The sequence below is a fragment of the Sciurus carolinensis genome, chromosome 2 (genome assembly GCF_902686445.1).
Source record: "Sciurus carolinensis chromosome 2, mSciCar1.2, whole genome shotgun sequence".
Lineage (NCBI taxonomy): Eukaryota > Metazoa > Chordata > Mammalia > Rodentia > Sciuridae > Sciurus > Sciurus carolinensis.
Window position 1 is genome coordinate 25,302,500 of NC_062214.1, and position 19,207 is coordinate 25,321,706.

Genomic DNA, 19,207 nt, shown 5'->3' on the forward strand with positions numbered 1-19,207 from the left:
TGCCACACCATTCCCTATTACAATCAGCACTGACAGGAGAGACTGCCTAGCAGCAGCTCTGCTGGAAGTTTGCAAATGGTACCATGTGGTGCCCTATGAAGCCATGTGTCTTCCTGCTCATTGGTGCAAGACCCCTTAACTATAAATTCATTTTGTGCAGAGAAGATGAAAACAATCTGGTATAGATTGTTCCTCATTTAAACCAGCACTTTAACCCTATCTGAGGATTTAACTACTTTATTTTCTGGTTAAAACACACACATATATATATATAAAAAAGGAGGGGATAAAGGGAAATAGAAATTGCACTGTGCTGACACAGAGACCTGAAATCCTAGTCAGAGTTAAGACCAATACTAAAGGTCAACTGATGGTTGTAAGGAAATAACTAGAAGGAGTTTGATGGAGGCATAGATGAATCGAGTCACATTATTAGCCCCAAAAGTTTACAAAAACAATTCTCAACAAAATTGGAGTCCATAGTTGTCAGGTATACTCTGTTAGGCATGGGTAGGTAAGCCCATGCCTGGTGTGACATAAGGAGCAGCTCCTGCTGCCAAGCAGCATCTGCAGCTCACAGCGGAGTTCAGCAGTGGAATCGAGTGGAGAACTTAGGAGATACGGGCACTGTCAGAGGCTGGTCACTTGACTTTACCTCCACAGCCTGGTACTTGCGTATTGGATTTGCCTTGTGCACCTGCAGAGAAGAGAAAATAAGTTACCATTGAGAGGGAGGTCAGATAACAATGCTCACAGCTGTTTTTATTTTTCCTTTAAGAGAAAATGCCTGTATAGTCCTACAGATTCCAGTCATGAATTTAAAGGCACAGGAGGCAACACAGTAAAATGGAACAGCATATGAGCTTTGGAGCATCTACAGGTCTTTCTTGGGTTCCCTTGCTTTCACTAACAATGTCAAACCTATCTCCAGTGTATTTACAGGGTGTTATGGGGCTGTGCTCAACTACAGCAAAAAAGAATCACAAGTTAGGAATTTGCCAGAGTATAACCTTAAGCTTACTTACTCAATATTCACCAAAAACATGGACCGAAACAAAATACAAAAAGGGGAAAATAATAATAATAATAATAATCAGGAAGGGCTGCTGGAGAGAACATGGTCCCGTTCACCCTTTTGGATATTCTAAAATCAATCCTGAATCAAGCTAGATTGGTAGAGAGAGAACTGGCATTGACTATTTAGAATGCTGTCACCAGTGTATATTGAGAATTACTCTAAGACACAGCTCTGAAATGGGGATGAACACAAGATGCAGGTACCAAGTGTTAAAAGAAAATCAAAGAAGTTTGGGGTGGTTTTATGAGTGTACTGGTAATTTGGATGTTGCCATAAGACTAGTCTCTTGAAGTTGTCCTTTGAGCCTTCCTGTGGGCATGGTCATCTATGGGTATAGCTATCTCAATAGCTAGACTTGCACTTCATTTATTTTGGGAGTACTGGGTGGGTACTGTATCCAGGGTCTCACTGATGCTAAACTATACCACCAACCCTTTTAAAAAATTTTTATTTTGAGACAGGGTCTGAGTTGCCCAGGTTGGTCTTGAACTTGCAATCCTCCTGCCTCAGTCCCCTGATTAGCTGTGATTACAGGTGTGCACCCTCATACCTAGCTCTTTACCTCATACTAGCACTTTAATTCTTATTTATTTGTGCATTTTTGTGTTACTGGGGATGGAACTCAGAGCCTTGCACATGCTAGGCAAATGCTCTACCAGGGAGCTACACCCTCCGCCCTTTTTAAATTTTGATACAGGGTCTTGCTAAATTGCCCAGACTGGCCTTTGTGATCCTCTGGAATTTGTGATCCTCTGCCTCTGTCTCCCAAGTAGCTGGAATTACAGAAATGTACCACCAGGCCTGGCTAACAGTAGGATCCTTAATGTGAATTGTGATGCGGGGGGTGGATAATGAATATCTAAATCATTATGCCCGTGTGATTACCTTCACCATGAGGATTACCTAGACCAACCCACACCATAATTCCAGAAGTCTGAGCCAAATATTGAGGGGGGAAAAAAAAAAAAAAAAAAAAAAAAAAAAAAACATATATATATATATATCCAGCTGCCACACAATTCCCATGCCCTTCCCTAAGTATTCTAGTCTAATTATAAAATGTGTTGTTTCTTCTTAAGGCCAGAAGAAAATAATAAAAATAAGTTAAAAAATAAACAAACAAAAAAGAATCTTAGGAAATGCATCCCTGTGCATGACTATATCACATGATATCTTCTTTATGAAACTCCCTGGAAGAAATTCTGTCTAAATACAGTATCAAAGATAAATGTATGTTTTGAACAATTGGTTTTATATTTCAGGAACACTGTTTCATTAACTAACATGCTGGTTCCTAAAAAGGGTCAAAATTATGGCTTATACTTAGATCACAATGTATACATCTTTTGCCTCATTCAATCTCAACTTCCTCCCCCACCCTGAGTCTGGATGGTTCCTCTCTCTTACTTGTCTTTGAGATAGCCTTACAGGTCACTGTAGATCCTATTTAAAACAAGGTGAAGTAAGGCAGAACAAAACAGAGACAACCCTGGCTTAGTCAGTGCTCATGCTACCCAGTTACCAGTTCTTTCCGTAGCCTGGCCAGCTCTTCCTTCCTCTGCTCTTCTTCCTGTTGCCTGGCCTCCTCCAGCTGCTGGATTTTCTGGGCTTCTACCTCAGCCATTCTCTTTTCCAGCTCCTGCCGCTCCCTGGCTCTCTTCTCAGTGGCCAGCTGAAAAGGTTCCTGAACTAGAGAACCAGAAAGGCCCTCTGAGTACAGAAACAGAGAGAACATTGGTATACAAGCAGTACTTGCATGAACCTAGCCCTCCAGGACTGAGCCAAGTAACAGACATGGAAAGCAACAAAAGACTAAGCTCTAAGGAAGCCCTACTAAAATAAAGGCAGAGTAATCCACATATAATTCTTAGAATTTTAAGAGTTGTAAGGACCCCTGGAAATCATCTAGTATAAATGGGATAAAAGCAAGATCCACAGCGGTGAAGTAGCTTGCTCAAAACTAGTGATTTTCTTTCTTTCTTTTTTTTTTTTTTGGGGGGGGAGGGGGTGTGGTAACCAGAGATTGAACTCAGGGCACTTGACCACTGAGCCACCTCCCCAGTCCTATTTTGTATTTTATTTAGAGATAGGGTCTCACTGAGTTGCTTAGGGCCTTGCTCTAAGTGGCCAAGGCTGGCTTTGATCTTGCGATGCTCCTGTCTCAGCCTCCTGAGTCACTGGGATTACAGGTATGTGCCACCGCACCCAGCTACTTAGTGATTTTAAGATAGTGGTAGAATCCAATTTTTTAATGTACCACCCTAGTGCTTAAGGAATCAAATGTTCTATAGCTAAGGCTTGGCTTCACATAGAACTACAGAAGGACACCCTGGCTCTCCCTCTCTTGTTACTTGCTACCCTTTGGTAGGAAAAGCCTGTTACTTACTAGAAGGTCAGATGTTTCTGTCAAGGTTCATGTTATACCAATCTGAACCCAGCACATTCTGCAACTCAACAAGGTACTGGATTCAACAAATGCAAAAGACTGAGTCTAGGGGAAGAAAAACTACCATCCTCTAAAACCCAACACTTCTGGGTGACCCAAGTATTATCTGCCACAACTGAGTCCCACTTCCCCCAGGAAGTCTGACAATTCTGCCCCAAACTCCCAAGAGTTCATAGAATACTACCAGCAACGGATTTTTTCTCTTTCTTAGGAATAAAGGGCTCCTGGGAGGTGATAGTATTTGGACGAGCCTTGAAGCAAGCTGCTTCTTTCTGTTGTTTCAGTTCTTCCTCCAGCTATTAGAAAGAAAGAGAATCAGACAGGCAAGCGTACAGCTTCCATGACTACTGTGACAAAAACTCAAGCTCTAGTGTTTCTGAACTGCTTTGCATTCCAGACAGCAGATGATGGAATATAACCCCTAGTTACCTACCCACCCTCCAGTATCTTTTTTATTTATTTTTTATTTTTTTAGTTGTCAAATAATCTTTATATTTTATTTACTTATATGTGGTGCTCAGATCCAACCCAGTGCCTGACACATGCCAGACGAGTGCTCTACCACTGTGCTAGGACCCCAGCCCTACCCTCCAGAATCTTGAGTCCACTCAGAACTAGCAAATGTCTTTAACAGATTTTTAAGGCCTATCTTAACATCACAAAAATAAGAAAAAATAGACGTCATAGGCCTCCAGATATGATTCAATAGGTACCATGCAATATCACTGAAAGTATTCTCCTGGCCTAGGGGTGTGGCTTAGCAGTAAAGCGTATGTCTGGTATGTATGTGCAAAGCCCTGAATTCAATCCCCAGCACCACAAAAAAACAAAACAAAATAAAATCTAACCAGAATTAATCAAGCCTCTAGATCTAATTACTCATTCATAGAAAATACAGGAAACAGAGGAACACTTTAAACACAACATGTGAACGTAATCAGCAAAATCCAGGTTGTGGAATCTATACAATCCAGTTCACTCAACAAATAAGATACAAAGAGAAGAGCTCACTGATTGAGATTTATCAAACAAATATATAATGTGGACCTTACTTTGATCTTGATTTGAACAATTCAATTGTTTCAAAAACTTTTGAGAAATTTGGGGATATTTAAATATTGACTATTTGTCACTATGCAGGAATCACTGTTAATATTTTTGATATTATTGTGTTTATTTTAATTAATTTTTTTTTTTTTTTTTTTGTGGTATTGGGTATCAAACCCAGGAGTTTGCACATGCTAGGCAAATGCTCTACCACTGAGTCACACCCCTAGCCCAGTCTTTGTATTTTAAATACAAACTCAAGTAATTTTGGATGAAGAGAGATTCCGTTCAAAGTAACGCTATGTAGGTAATGTATGCAATGTATGGTAGAAGTATAGGTGAAGTAAGATTTTCCATGTTTCCATCATTATAGAAAGTGTTGGGCTCATGAAAGTTTATTATAGTATTATCACTTTACTTTTGTTAAGTATTTGAGAAACTTAAAAAAAAAAGATAGAAAATGTCCAACACAGATATTCTGACTTAGTCCTTAAGAAAGGGAGAGTTGCCAAAGCAGCAGTCCTCAGGTTTTCTATAAAACAATGCGAACAGGTGGTCTGCGTTCAGTCACGGAGCAATCACATCTCTTGGGCTTCAAGAAGGGTGATTCCTACAAATAAGGAATAGCCTAGAGCTCCTTTTGGATAGAGTCCAGGATAAGTGATGGCATAAAAATTCTGACAAACTCAAAAAAATTTTAAATGCTTTTCAACTGGGCAGAATTAGATCCCAATTAAACAAGTCAATAACCAATCAATTGCTTTTAATTTTTCTGTTATCTCTAAAGGGCAAGTATTTCATACACCATGCTGAGAAAATAGCATATCATATTGAGAACTTGTTCTCCCATCCTGTTTCTTACCAAAGCAGTCAACAAAACAGAGTGAACACTTAATGAACCAGTGAAACAGAGACTCCTGATTCAAAACTAGCCTGAATTCTCACATTCCCCAGATGATCACTTAAGACAGGAGTCAGAAAACTTCAGCCTGCAGGCCAAACCCAGCTTGCAAGTGGTTTTGATCCAACCCTTGAGCTAGGAATGCTTTCTAGATTTTTGAAGGATTGAAAATACACATGTGCCCACACGCACACACACACATGTGGCAGAGGTTGTACTAACCTATGAAACCTAAAATAGTTACTATCTGGTCCTTTACAGAAAACATGTGCTGAACCTTGATTTATCTAGAGTACACCAAAATAATCACGTATGTTATTCCAGATGATTTCAGTCTAGTTGGTGTCTGCCTGTCCAACCAAACAACCAACCAACATTTTGGCTGCTCTCTGCAATCTCCCACCTGGTGCTTCCATATCTGTGCCTTAAGAGCACCTCTTTTGTCAGTCTCCAAGCAGAAAGGCTCAGTCTGAGTCACATTTTTCACCTTCTTCTCTGGCAAGTTAATGGTGTCAAAATGAGGCACAGGAAGTGCCTTAAACTTGGGCACCTAATGCAAAAGAAAACATGAAATTTAAGATGAAGACTCTTTGGCTATAAAGCAATAGCTCCTTCAAAATATGTAGATGAACCTGAAAAGCAGTTTTCAAAGCAGCACATGGTCTTGCAGAGAAGAGTAATGAGCCCAAAGGAAATCTAAGTTTTCCTCCCAATATTACCAATAACTGGTAGTGTGACTAGGGGCAAGTCATTTAACCTCCATCTGCCAAAAGGATTATTTAAAATCATTTGCCCTATCTATATTTCATAGAATTCTTAGAGAGATCAAAGGAAAGTAGTGATTTTATAGTTAAAAGCAGTACATAAAAGGTTATCTTTGAGGGCTCAAAGAAGAGGAGCACCTTACTTGCGGGAAGAGAAACACCTACCTCCCCTTTCTGTAGTTCTTTTATTTTCTTCTCCTTCTGCAACTGTCGTTCTTTGTCTCGAGAATCAAAGGAGAAAGGGCACATTTCCACAGTTCTTGCCTCTGGGATTTGGGGCTTAAAAGGCACCCCATAATGTGGTACAGGTTGAGCTCTTATCACTGCCTGTTCATCCTCTTCCTAAGAGAAACTGCAGTTTAGAACAAGACTCCTCATTCTCTCCCACCTCCTCAGAATGCAGTCTGAAGATACTGTAGGGACAAGCCATTAATGAAGGCAAGTCACTCAACCTTAGGTTTTTAACTTCCTATTTCTTTCTTTTTTTTTTTTTTTTTTTCTTAAATCTGAAGTTTTTTTACAGGAATGTTTTAAGAACTAAATGAGATCAGACAGTATGAATAAAATGAAGAAAAGAAATATATTAACCAGGCATATACCTTAGCCTCTTTTTTGACACAGCCTCCAGACTCCATTAAAAAAACATGTGACTGGAGTTAATGGTCGCCAAACCCAGAATAGGACCAGTAAGTTGTTTGGGTTCAAGCTGGTAACATAAGATAACTGTGTATTTTAGTTTCAAATGAACCTATAAAAAGGCTATGCTTGAGATCTGCTATAAAATTACCCTAACTCTGGATATTTATAGATAAATGGGAGATGTAATAAGAAACTAGTATGATCAATGACAAGTTTATATATTACAATTCCATGAAACATCACTACACAGTCACCTTTCTGACCCTTAGGTTAACAGAACAAGGATAAGGTAACTGTAAGGTGGATATGACTAGTATGAATTTTAAAAGTCCCTCACTGAATGACTAACTCAGGCAAATGAAATGCAGAGGTTGGCAATTTTTGATCCATTTTACAAAGAAAGACTGACTTTAAAACTGCAGAAACAGACAAGCATCCAATGCCTAACTTCCCCACAGTTTCCATAAACTGTAACCTATTATCAGTGACAGTCAGACATACCTTACCAACCACTTTATTGTTGGAAGAGCAAAAAAGATGATCAAATGTTAATACCATATTTAAAGACAACTTCAGACAAAAGGGGTTGCCTTTGATCTCTTTTAGGTTTAAGAAATGGTAAGGGTTAGATTGACTATGCAGAAGGAAAAAGAATTTCCCTACTCCCAGGGAATTACCTCATCCTCTTTGGTTGGTATTCGGATTCTGTTTTTCAATGCAAAAGCTGGTGACTTGGGGACAGTGATTGGAAGTACCTTCTTTTCAGGAACACCCTGGAAGAAGCACATAACTCAATTAAACATCCTGGAATAACCTCCACTAAGAAAGATTCAATCACTCTCTTAAAGAGAAGTTCATGTATCATGACCACAGATTTCCGCTCCTAGAACTATAGAAATAAACATCCCCCCAAATCCATAGATGTTCAAATCCTTAAAAAAAAATGGTGTAGTATTTGCATAAAACACATACTTTCCTGTACCGTTTTTCTCTAGATTACTTATAATGTCTAATATAATTGTAAATGCTACAGAAAGTTCTTATACTGTATGGTTTAGGGAATAATGACAAGAAAAAAAAATTTAGTACAAATGTTTAGTACAAACGTAATTTTTCCCCAAACTATTTTCTGACCACATTTGGTTGAGTCCATAGAGGCAGAACCCACCGCACTTTTTTATTTAGATGTTCATCTGCTCCAGCTAGACTATGAGTGATGCAAGGGTGAAGACTATTTTATTCCATCAATCCCTAGCACCTAACACAGACATTGGCAAGTGTAAGGCATTCAGTAAATATTTGTTAACTGAATGCAGTAAGAATGAACACATGAGAATTTGTACGTTGGACTCTGTGAGGATACCTTGGGAGACTTCTCCTTAATCCCAACAATGCTGCCACTGCTCAAAACATGTTTGGAATGTCTTTCTTGGAGTGGCTTTCAAAGCCACTTTCTGGACCATGTAAGACAGTTGCTCAATCTTTTACATTTAATTTAACAAAATTGTTTCTGCCTCTATTATCTTAAGTTACTCAGAAGTTTTCATTTTAAAATATTTTTTTCCTTATAAAAGTTTTCCTTATAAAATCCAGTTCCAAACACCTTTAGACTGGAATCAATTTATAATCTCTTTAGGTGACCACGTGGAAGGGAATACTCATTCTGCTGTGAAATTTCTTAAATGTTTTCTAAAAAGTGCTATCACTAGCATAGTGAAATCCAGCTTAGCAGTCTTATAATGAGAGTGTCAAGGGTCCAAGAAATGATTCTTACCATAAACAACAAAACCTGCTGTGCTACAATATCCAGGACAGGTGGACATGAGCACATCTTGACTGAATGCACCAGGGGCATGTGGAAGCAGAAAGAACGATGAGCAAGGAACCAGTGCCCAATTCTGCTTCCAGCCTGTAAAACTAGGCACATCAGACAGGCTTCTAGGCCTGGAGGGAAGGGGGTTCATAAAATAATGTAATTTAAATAAATATCTGAGGACTCATTTAGTTCTAAAATAATCTCCCTTTTCCCATCCCCCCCAATCCAACTAGTAGATCTACATTTTAAAAGAGGAGCAATGGAAGTCTCTGATAGGTAGGTCATGATGGAGACATGGGGGAGGACATGGTTATGAAAATCATCTTTGTAGCAATTATCCACCCACACCCCAACTCTATTGTAATAAAAAACCAACTGGGGTTCAATTTAAATAAAAGGAAATCCACTTTCCAGAAAAAAGGAAGGTTTCTTGCTATTTTAAGTTTAAATCATAAGCTCCTTGAGGGTTAGGATACTGTCATTTCCATTCCTTTACACTTATGAGAAGACCTGGTAGTAAATGAACATATGTTGATTACATTACTGTATGTATTTGTTTACATGTCAATCGGCTCTACCAGCCTGTACAAGCTTTACAAACAAGAGGGTCATGTCATTCCATCTGTGAATTCCCAGTATCGAACACAGGATAGATATATAAGCCAGTGCAAGTCAGCTTGTACTGTCACTCATTGGAGTGCCTGTACTTGTGGGGGTTACTAATGGTCCCTGTTCTTAAGCAGTTCACATTTGAACAGAAAAAAACACAATAAGTAATAAATTAGCCAGGAATGGTGGTATACACCTGTAATCCCAGCAACTTGGGAGGCCGAGGCAAGAGGATCCCAAGTTCAAAGCCTCAGTAATTTAGCAAGGTTCTAAGCAAGTTAGTGAGACCCTGTCTCAAAATAAAAAATAAAAACAAAAACAACTGGGGATGTGGCTCAGTGGTTAAGCGCCCTTTGGGTTCAATCCCCAACAACAACAACAAAAAGTCATAAATATTTCTTAAATTTGACAAATATTCTAAAAGGAAACCCAGAAGAATGTGTAGCTCAAGGCTATTAGGGGGACATTCCCTCAATGGGAAGTTTGGAGAAGGTATCAAAAGAGGTGATGTGAGGTTAGAAGTAGGCAATGAGGGTGGACAGATGACACATTTAGGAAAAACAGCCAGGACTGGGAATGGGGATGAACATTTCTAAGGCAGGAAATGCCCACAACTGCCCTGGGACAAGCTCTCAAGCCTGTCCCAGAGCAGTTAGGAAATTACTATGAAGCAATGTTATCTCAAGGAGTATACAAAGAAAAAAAAAATCCCTGCTGTTCTCCCTAAGTCCTCCCTAAAATATCTCTGCTAAAATTACTCACTGACACCACGTCTCGCTCACAGAGCCCCAGCCCCCATTAGAGGCAGGCACCAAGTTCACACCTCACACCCTTCTGTGCAAGGTTTCCATCACTCCGCCTCTGCCCCAAGAGCCCTTTCTTCATCTCTGCCTCAGGCCCTCTGCTGCTCCAGCCCATCTCTCATCAGTCCTCTTATCCTCTTGCCACCTATCAACCACAAGAGGAAAGCACAGGCAGCAGTGTTTAAGGACGCATGAAAATAGGGCCTCGGCACTAGGGGCACATGGAGGGGGCATGACAGTGGCAGGCAGACACACTGCATCAGGCTCGGAGGCAGATTTCGTCAGTTCTGCTCCAAGACCAAGACCAGAAGTTAAGAGAGCTAATCTCAGTTCTGCCACCCATTTTAAAAATGTTCCTATGGGCACATTCCCCTTTGACAGCCTCCCTTTCTGAGAAGTAAAGAGGGTAGAAGAAAATACATTCAATGTCTCCTTCTTGTTTTGCTTCTCTAGAAACAGTTAAAATGAAATTCCTTAAATTTTAGTAGGGAGAGCAACAAACAGCCAGTGTTAAACTTGAAACCAGCAAGTGCTAAAGTAAACAATGATAACAGTTAAGTATTGTGGAACAGAATAATTCTGCATTTAAGGAAAAGATAGGCTCAAATCCTGGTTCTGCTTAGTAGACACCTCCTGTTTTCTCATATTAAAAATAGGGACAAAGAGTCTACTTCCTAAAGCTGTTATGAGAAGTAAATAAGATAATCTACATTAAGCAATATAAGCACTCAATGAAATGACAGTTACTACTATTAACACCTTGACTGCTTACTGTGTCAGGCACATAGCTCTTTACCTGGGTTCCGTCTACACTGCACACAACAAATCAGAACTCCAGGGCTGGGGCCCAGGAATCTGTTGTGTAATAAGAGCTCCAGCAGGATTCTGAGAACCAGTGGGATTTGGTGAACATTTTCCTTCAGCACACATTAATTCAGTGCCACCTTACTGACTCACCTAGCACTTTACAGATCTGTTTATTTAGAATTCTCAAAAGGCTTAACCTGGAACAGTGCCCAGAGTGCAATCAACTCTTAATGAGCTCCAGTCACACTGCCCCATTTACCACTTCGCCTTAGCTTCTTCAGAGTACAACCAACTTACGATAATTTCCTAATCAGTTTTTAAAAATGGATTTCAGGGCTGGGAATATAGTTCAATTGGTAGAGTGCTTGCCTCACAAGCACGAGGCCCTGGGTTCAATCCCCAGCACCACAAGAAAAAAAAAAAGGATTTCAGGTACAACTGGTGATAAAGAAGACTGTAGGTAGGATGCAGACTTTTTTTTTTTTTTTTTTTAAGTATTTCCTAAGAATTTTCTGTTTTAAAAGTTATCATCAGGCTGGGGTATAGCTCTACCAGCTGCCTAATGTGTATGAGACCCTGGGTTTGATCTATAGCATGGCAGGGGAGGGGGTTTGAAAAACAAATAAATAAAGGGTATCTTCCATTTTAATACCAGTGGACTCTGGGGCCATACTACCTATCTTAGTTCTGCCACTGGCTAGTTTGTGATCTTGGGCAAGTTGTTTTATCTCTGCTTCCTCACTGTAAAATGGATTGATAAAATACCGACAGTGTTCATCTATAAGGTGGTTGTGAGAATTAAAAAGTTATTGTATAAAAGTAAAGAGCCTAGACAATCACCTTGCTAGAGCTATTTTTACCTGTGTATTTTTTTTTTTTTTTTTTTGCAGTGCTGGGGATTGAACCCAGGGCCTTGTGCTTGCAAGGCAGGCACTCTACCAACTGAAATATATCCCCAGTCCTACCTATGTATTTATTGTTCTTGATCATAAGCCATTTATTTATATCTATTTTTAAGAACCTAGAAGCACTTTATGTAGTTTTTAATTAATCCTAAGATCTGATTAAGGTGACTAAGAGGCCTGTCTCCCCAAATTCAGTTATGAAAATAAGACACAGATATAAATTGATGTTTAGATTTCACAATTCACTAGGCAGGATTGCTGAAATATAGGCCAAATCCTAGTTGGTATTTTGGGTCCAGGACAGCAAGGGCTTAGGGAGCCAAGGGTTTTGGAAGGGAGGGGCATTTGATTTATAGGGAGTAGAGGCACGTGGCCTAAATGCTGACTAGCTACATATTCAGGCAAATCCTCCAAAATGGAAATGGGAAGGGTTACTCGGAAAGATGGCTCTCCTCAGAACTTCTGTTTGTCTTATGCTTCTCTTAGGGAAAAACATGCAGGGCTCCAGTGTTGTCCATGACATTCTATCAGCAGGCTGAACACCTTGGTTCTGGATAAACAGCTCATGTTTTTTTTGACAACCATTCCAGGAAGGTTAGGACCAACTACAAATCAATGTGGGTCGTACAATGTAGTGTTTCCCTAATTTCCTGTTTTCCTTTTTCCTAAGGACAAAATTATATCATATTTTTTCAAATGTAAAAAAGAAAGTGAAGAGCTTAGAATAAAAGCCTGTTACGTAATAAGTTTATATTAAGTATTAACTATTATTGTATTATTCAAGGCAAAAAGGATAGGTTTTCCACTTACATATTTACTTAAAAATTTCCTTTAAAAAGCTGAGTATAGTGCTACATGCCTGTATTCCCAGCAACTTGGGAGGTTGAGGCAGGAGGATGGCAAGCAACTCAGCGAGACTGTATCAAAAAAATAAAGGCTGGAGATGTAGCTCAGTGGTAAAGTACCCCAAGGTTCAACCCCCAGTACCATAAATGAAGCTACAAAGTGAGTTGATTTTTAAAAAACATAAAGCCAGCATTGATATGTAAGGTACAAGGGTAAAGTAAAAATTGAGAGCATGGTATATGAATTAAAAACCAAAGAACGTAGGAGAGGAAAGGCCAGAAGTTTGAAGGAAAAAACGATGCGTTTTTTGGTACTGGGGATTACACCCAGGGGCATTTACCACTGGAGCTACATCCCCCGTCCTTATTTTTTATTTTGAAACAAGGTCTTGCTAAGTTGCTGAGGCTGGCCTCAAAATTGCAATGCTCCTGCCTCTGACTCTGGGATTACAGGTGTGTACCACCATGTGCAGCAAAAAAGATGCTATTAAAAGCAAGGTACCTGATGACTGTCACGGAAGAGTTGAGGGAATAGTCTCTCTTTTCTGGGCCTCCGTCTTCTAATGTATAAAACAAACATGTTGAACCCTTCAGGCTCAGGATCCTAAGGTTTGCATTCAACCTACCTTTGTCCCGTCATATTCAAGACCCTGTTTCCTAAGAAGTTAATGTCAAAGAAGGCACAACTCTTAGAGACTAATCACTGTACATAAGAGTTTGGCCTATAGCACATGAGCTTTCTAACAAAAAAGGGGGTGTGCATTAAAAATAGAAAAGAGGTCTCACATGCAAAAAGCTTCCAACTGAAAGAGGATATGAGAGAGAGAACCATATGTAAGGATAAACATAATTCTTATAAATCCTGGAAAACATAACCTCAGGTCGCTTTTGACTTAATGCTAAGAAAACAGAATAAACAAAACTAGATACACAGTTAAAGGTATAATACTTGCAGAGTTTCACGGAAAACCAGGTTGTCTCTAAAGCAAGTAAGAGAGGACAGTAAATTAGGAGTGATGGCATGTGACTCTGGTTCCAGTTACTCTGGAGGTTGAAACAGAAAGATCACTTGAGCCAGGAATTCAAGACCAACTTGAGAAACATAGTAAGAGTCAGTCTCAAAAAATAATTGATAGGATACATGTGGTTTATATGAAAACACTACACCATTTGATATAGGAGACTTTAGCATCTGCAATTTGAGTATCTGTGGGGTTCCTATAACAAATCCCCTACAGATGCTGAGAGATAACTGTATATGGGAAGGGAAGAGAATAGTGACTGGCATACAGCATAAACATAAGCTATCAAGCCAAACACAGCACAGTGACAACTCTACTACACACTGTCAAAGCTCAGGTCAAATACTGCCTCCTCCACAAAGCATTCCCTGAACCTTCTGTGTGGAAAAAGTCTCTCCTCCAAATTCCTATAGTACTTTTCCACTGTCATCTCTGAATGCTTCTGCCTATTTTATATCATTTAAGTGTATGTTGCTTCCCTTACTGGACTTTAAGTCCTAAAAGCAAAATCTTCTTCTGTGTCTCTTTATAATTCCCAGCTCCTAATTCGATGTCCTGCTCTTAGTACCTACTAGAACCTTTGTGAATGGGTGGGTAGTCTGTCACAGGCAGGACACTTCTGCCAGCACACAAAGCCTCAACTGTTCTTACCACAACATCTTCCAAGATCTTAGTTGGACAAGGTCTGGAATGAAATTCAAAGCATTCGTCCTCTGATTTCTTCTTTGACTCTCGCTCCTGAATTCTTTTCTCAATTTCCAAATCAAAGCCAATAGGCTGAGTGGGTGGTTTCACAGGTGGTTTCTTGGGCAAGATGGGTCCACCTTCAAGAATTCTGGGATCAAGTTCCCGTGCTTTGAATTTGTATCTGTAAGGTGAGAGTTTAATGGCAATCACAAAAATATTTAAATAACTGACAACTACACAAACAACAAAGTGAAGCAAAAACAAAAAATAATAATCATTAGGATGACCAATCAATCATACATGCTAAAACTTCCATTCTTTCCATAGTCATTATCTTTACTTCTCAAGTACAGAACAATGAGACAGTCCTAACATTTCTACCACTTTTAAGATTGGGCTTCTCTTTACAGAGGAGTTTTTCCCCCCTTCAAAGAAGCACAAAAAGGAATAGAAAAAAGATATAGGAGATAAGTTCCAACGTTAACCACATTAAGTTCCAGTTTCCTTCACTAATAATTGTAAAAATCCCGTAGGAAGCTATAAAGAGGACAGTCCTTAATTAGAATTCTAAGTAGTTCTCCCATTCCAACCTATGCACTGGATTTTTACCAGTTTATAGTCCAGAACATCTGCATATTCCCACTTTCAGGCCTTTAATTATAGAGGCAAATACACAGGTTACACAGCCTACAATTTAAATGCCACAAAAGATTTTCATGAAAAGGAAACAGCAACTGTCACCCTTAGAGAATGGAGGGAAAGCCAACTGCTGTGGCACAAGCCTGCAATTCCAGCAACTCAGGAGTCTGAAACAGGAGGATCACAGCTTAGTGAGATCCTCAGCAACTTATTGAGACCCTTTCTCAAAATAAAAAAAAAGGGATAGGGATGTAGCTCAGTGGTAAAGCACCTCTGGGTTCAATCCCTAGAACAAAAAAAAAAAAAATTTTTTTAAGAACTGAGAGAAAGCAGGCAGTCCTTGGAACCTTTCCTCAGATACTGCCAGTGAGACTTACTGTTGCAGTTTCTCAAGCTCCTCAGCCTCCTGTTCTGCTGCACTTTTGCAGGTCACAGGCCTTGCACGATATTTGGTTTGTAGTAGGGGAGTCTGCGGGTCTCTGGAAATCTTGGTCGCAGAAGATTTGGAGGGTAACACACCTATAAACCAAGATCAGATATTCACCTATTTTCCCAAGATCCAATTTACCTATAAGTGCTGACTCAATTAGGCAGCCCAAAGATGAACAAAAACCAGAGGAGCTAGCCCTCTGCACTCAGCTCTGCTCTGACAAACCACTTAACAAATACTCACTCCTTCTTCTTATCACTATTTATTGAGGGGTAGCCTTTGGGTAAATTCTTTGTCATCTTCTGAACCTAAAATCCATTCAAGTCTGATGGGTTTATTAGCGTTCCACCAGGATGCATTTTCTATTTCTGTTATTGACAAATATGATTTTTTAAAAAACTCTAGCTTTAAAAATAAGGTCTTTCTAAAGCCCAAGAAATGAATCTCAATTTTTATGAACTTCCAAAAAGCATATATCAGAGTGTCAGCAAAAAAAGTGGAAAAAAAAAAAAAAAAAAAAAAACTATGTCAAAGTATCACTACTAAGACAATCACCACCACTCATAGAAAATACTGATTTACCTGGCCAGGGACAATACTGGTAATTTTCATAATTATTTAGAATGAGCCCTCCAATTTAGTTCTTATAACAGTGGAGATAAAAACAAAATCTATTTATTTTAGAAATAAGTTATGCTTCAAATACATATACAAGTATAATTTAGTTATATCTGTACAATGTAAAATGGTTATAAAATAAATTTTTCTTTCCACTTGCCACAATTGGGATTCTAAGAACAGGACATATCAGATTAAGTTTTATAGTCATTCATTATTTGAAAAGCCAAGTTTAATATTTACATTTCCATGAGGATAAAAAGAAGATATTTTGCTGGGCACAGTGGCACATGCCTGTAACCCCAGCTACTCAGGAAGGTGAGGTAGGAGGATCTCAATTTCAAGGCCAGTCTTGGCAACTTAATGAGACCCTGTCTCAACACAAGAAAACAAAAAGAGGCTGGGTAGGTAGTTTAGTGGCAGAACATTTGCCTAGTATGCGCAAGAACCTGGGTTAGACAGATCCCCAGTAACCCCCACTCCACAGTTTTTTTCACTATTTTCATAATATAAAAATTTGACAAAATGATAACATTAAGAAATGCTGTGCAGTTGGGCAGAGAGGAACATGTCCATAATCCCAGCAATTTGGGAGGCTGAGGCAGGAAGATTCCAAGTTCAAAGCTAGCCTTAGCAATTTGGTAAGGCCCTAAGCAACTTAGCAAGACCCTGTCTCAAAATAAAAAATAAAAAGGGCTGGGGATGTATCTCATAAGTAAAGCACTCCTGGGTTCAATCTGAAGTACCTCCCAAAAATAAAAAAAAAAAAAGAAATGCTACATGTACATAACCATAGAGCTAGGTGCAATGGCACATTCCTATAATCCCAGTAGCTCAGGAGACTGAGGCAAGAGGATTACAAGTTCAAGGCCAGCCTCAGCAACTTAGCGTGACCCTGCCTCAAAACATATAAATAAAAAGGGCTGGGGATGTGGCTCAGTGATTAAGTACCCTTTGGGTTGAATCCCTGGTACCAAAAATGAAATGCTGTATATAAAGGAATTCATGTGGTTACCTAACACAGTGCTAAACAATGCCTATGTGAGGACAAAAATTTTAGAGACCTCAAAAGCAAAATGTTCACATTCTGTTTTATCAAGAATACTAGCCCTAGTCTCTCAATAACTATTTTATAATACCTCCACTCTTCAGGCTCCCTTATCTTATTGTAGAAATAATTTTCATAAAGATAGAAACTATTAGATTAGAACCCCTTCATCAGTTCACCACCAAATCCACAAACCCACCAGCATTTCTACACACACCTTTCACTCTTCATCCTCCTTTCAAAGAACAATCACTCCACCTGTGCTAAGAATTCTAGAAGGTTCCAACCAGCTATATAGTAGAAAACTTACTAAAATCGTCCTTCTTGCTCCTCAAATGATATCTATTAGGGGTTCGTTTATGGAAGGCTTCAACTTGCTGTGCCAGGGGCACATATGTAGAAGCTGCTTCATCAAATGTTCTCTTCTTTCCTTGGGACAGGTTAAAAGGCTTTGTAATGGTACATCCCTTAGCCACTCGAGCCTATGAAAAGAACAGTTGTTGCACAAACAAAATGTTATAAAAGAACACAGATCTACAATAAGGCACATATTCAGCACAAAGAATCAAAATATAAGCTTCACATGGTGGTGCACACCTGAAATCTCAGCAAACTCAGGAGGCTGAGGCAAGAGGATTGCAAGTTTGAGGTAGACCTCAGCAACTTAGCAAGAACCTGACTCAAAATAAAAAACAAAGAGGGCTGGGAAGATAGTTCAGTATAGAGTGCCCCTGGGTTAAATCCCTAGCACTGCAAAAATGAATGAACGAACAAATGAACTGTGTAATACCATTAAACCACATACCCAGCCCCATTTTTACTTTTTTAAATTTAGGACAGGGTCTTGCTAAGTTGTTGAAACTGGACTTGAAACTTCAATCCTTCTGCCTCAGCCTCCCAAGTAGCTGACATTACAGCTAGGCAACACTGCTCCAATCTCCCATCATTTAAAAAAAAAAAAAAAAAAAGGAAGATCTAGCACTTTACAAAGTATTTGTTTTGTTATAGTACATAGACAGTTTTCCCAAGCATATATTTTGAACTAATCAATACCAAACTTTATTAGAACTCAATGGGGGGAAAAAAGCTGCAAAGGCATCCTATCCCAAACCCATTAAAGTCAACTGACCAAGCTGTTGGGTCTACATCAGGTCAAGCAGATGACTAATGAAAAAGCCTACTCCTTAAATCATTAATTTTGATAAAACTAGTCTCTGACAGGAAGGAAAACTCTTCAAGGCTATATCTTAAAAGGAGCACACTTTCAGGGTTTAAGAGGGCAAAAGACTGACTTTAAAAACTGATGATGCCAACTACAAATGTGAGTAGATTATTAGTTCTAGGCTTATTTTTTTAATTGTTATTGTTTAATAAAACTATACAGGATTTGAGTGATCTTCCCCAACCTCATTTTCCCCATAACCCATTATATTTTGTACAAAATTCTGCAAACACAAGATTTTGTCAAGAATTTTATGACAGTAAAAATACCTACAATTTGCCACGCATGTGCTTTATGTTTCTTCTCAATTAAATTTTCACAGCAACTTGGTAAGATGGTTTCCAGGAAGGAAGAGTGATTTGTCCAAGATCACACAATTTACAGAGGATTTACTTAAATTCAAAATATAGAAGCTCAAGAGATAGCTCCTCTTGGAGAGCGCTCACCTAGCATGCGCGAGGACCACGGTTCAAATCCCTGGACCTTCAAAATATATGCTTCTCTGAATTGTAAATTCTGATCACAAATGCTACACTTGAAATTTTAACTAAATTAATAACAAGAATATTTATTTAATCTATAAACATACAGGAGAGGAAGGATGCTTTCGAAGTTCAGATATAAAGTTTACTTCCTTATACTCCTCTTGGTTCTTAGGATGCTGTTTGATCCGCTCATCTGTGCGGAAGTGGAAGTCAACTGATTTGGTTACCTGGCTCACTGATTTCTTCACAGGTTGCCCTAAGTGAGAAGCAGAGTAAAACAAAAAGATAACATTAAAAGTAGAGAACATCAAGGGCTGGAGTTGTAGCTCATTGGTAGAGCACTTGCCTAGCACATGTGAGGCACTGGCTTTGATCCTCAGCACTACACAAAAAAAT

At 39.1% G+C, this 19,207-nt stretch overlaps 1 protein-coding gene across 8 annotated transcripts in view; it reads right to left on the reverse strand.

The window, feature by feature from the left end:
- Positions 1 to 221: 221 nt before the first annotated feature.
- Positions 222 to 19,207, reverse strand: part of Tpx2 (TPX2 microtubule nucleation factor) — a 42,163-nt gene continuing 23,177 nt past the window's right edge. For 7 of the 8 annotated variants that reach the window (XM_047540071.1, XM_047540067.1, XM_047540068.1 and 4 more), the window contains 10 exons: positions 18,916 to 19,067; positions 17,415 to 17,586; positions 15,386 to 15,527; positions 14,334 to 14,550; positions 7,553 to 7,648; positions 6,402 to 6,578; positions 5,876 to 6,022; positions 3,709 to 3,820; positions 2,601 to 2,788; positions 222 to 697 (listed from right to left, as the gene is read on the reverse strand). In XM_047540071.1, the coding sequence (XP_047396027.1) occupies positions 587 to 697; positions 2,601 to 2,788; positions 3,709 to 3,820; positions 5,876 to 6,022; positions 6,402 to 6,578; positions 7,553 to 7,648; positions 14,334 to 14,550; positions 15,386 to 15,527; positions 17,415 to 17,586; positions 18,916 to 19,067 (1,514 nt within the window). In that variant the 3' untranslated portion in view covers positions 222 to 586. The remainder of the gene's footprint in view (positions 698 to 2,600; positions 2,789 to 3,708; positions 3,821 to 5,875; positions 6,023 to 6,401; positions 6,579 to 7,552; positions 7,649 to 14,333; positions 14,551 to 15,385; positions 15,528 to 17,414; positions 17,587 to 18,915; positions 19,068 to 19,207) is intronic. The other variant, XM_047540074.1, reaches the window with a different exon arrangement.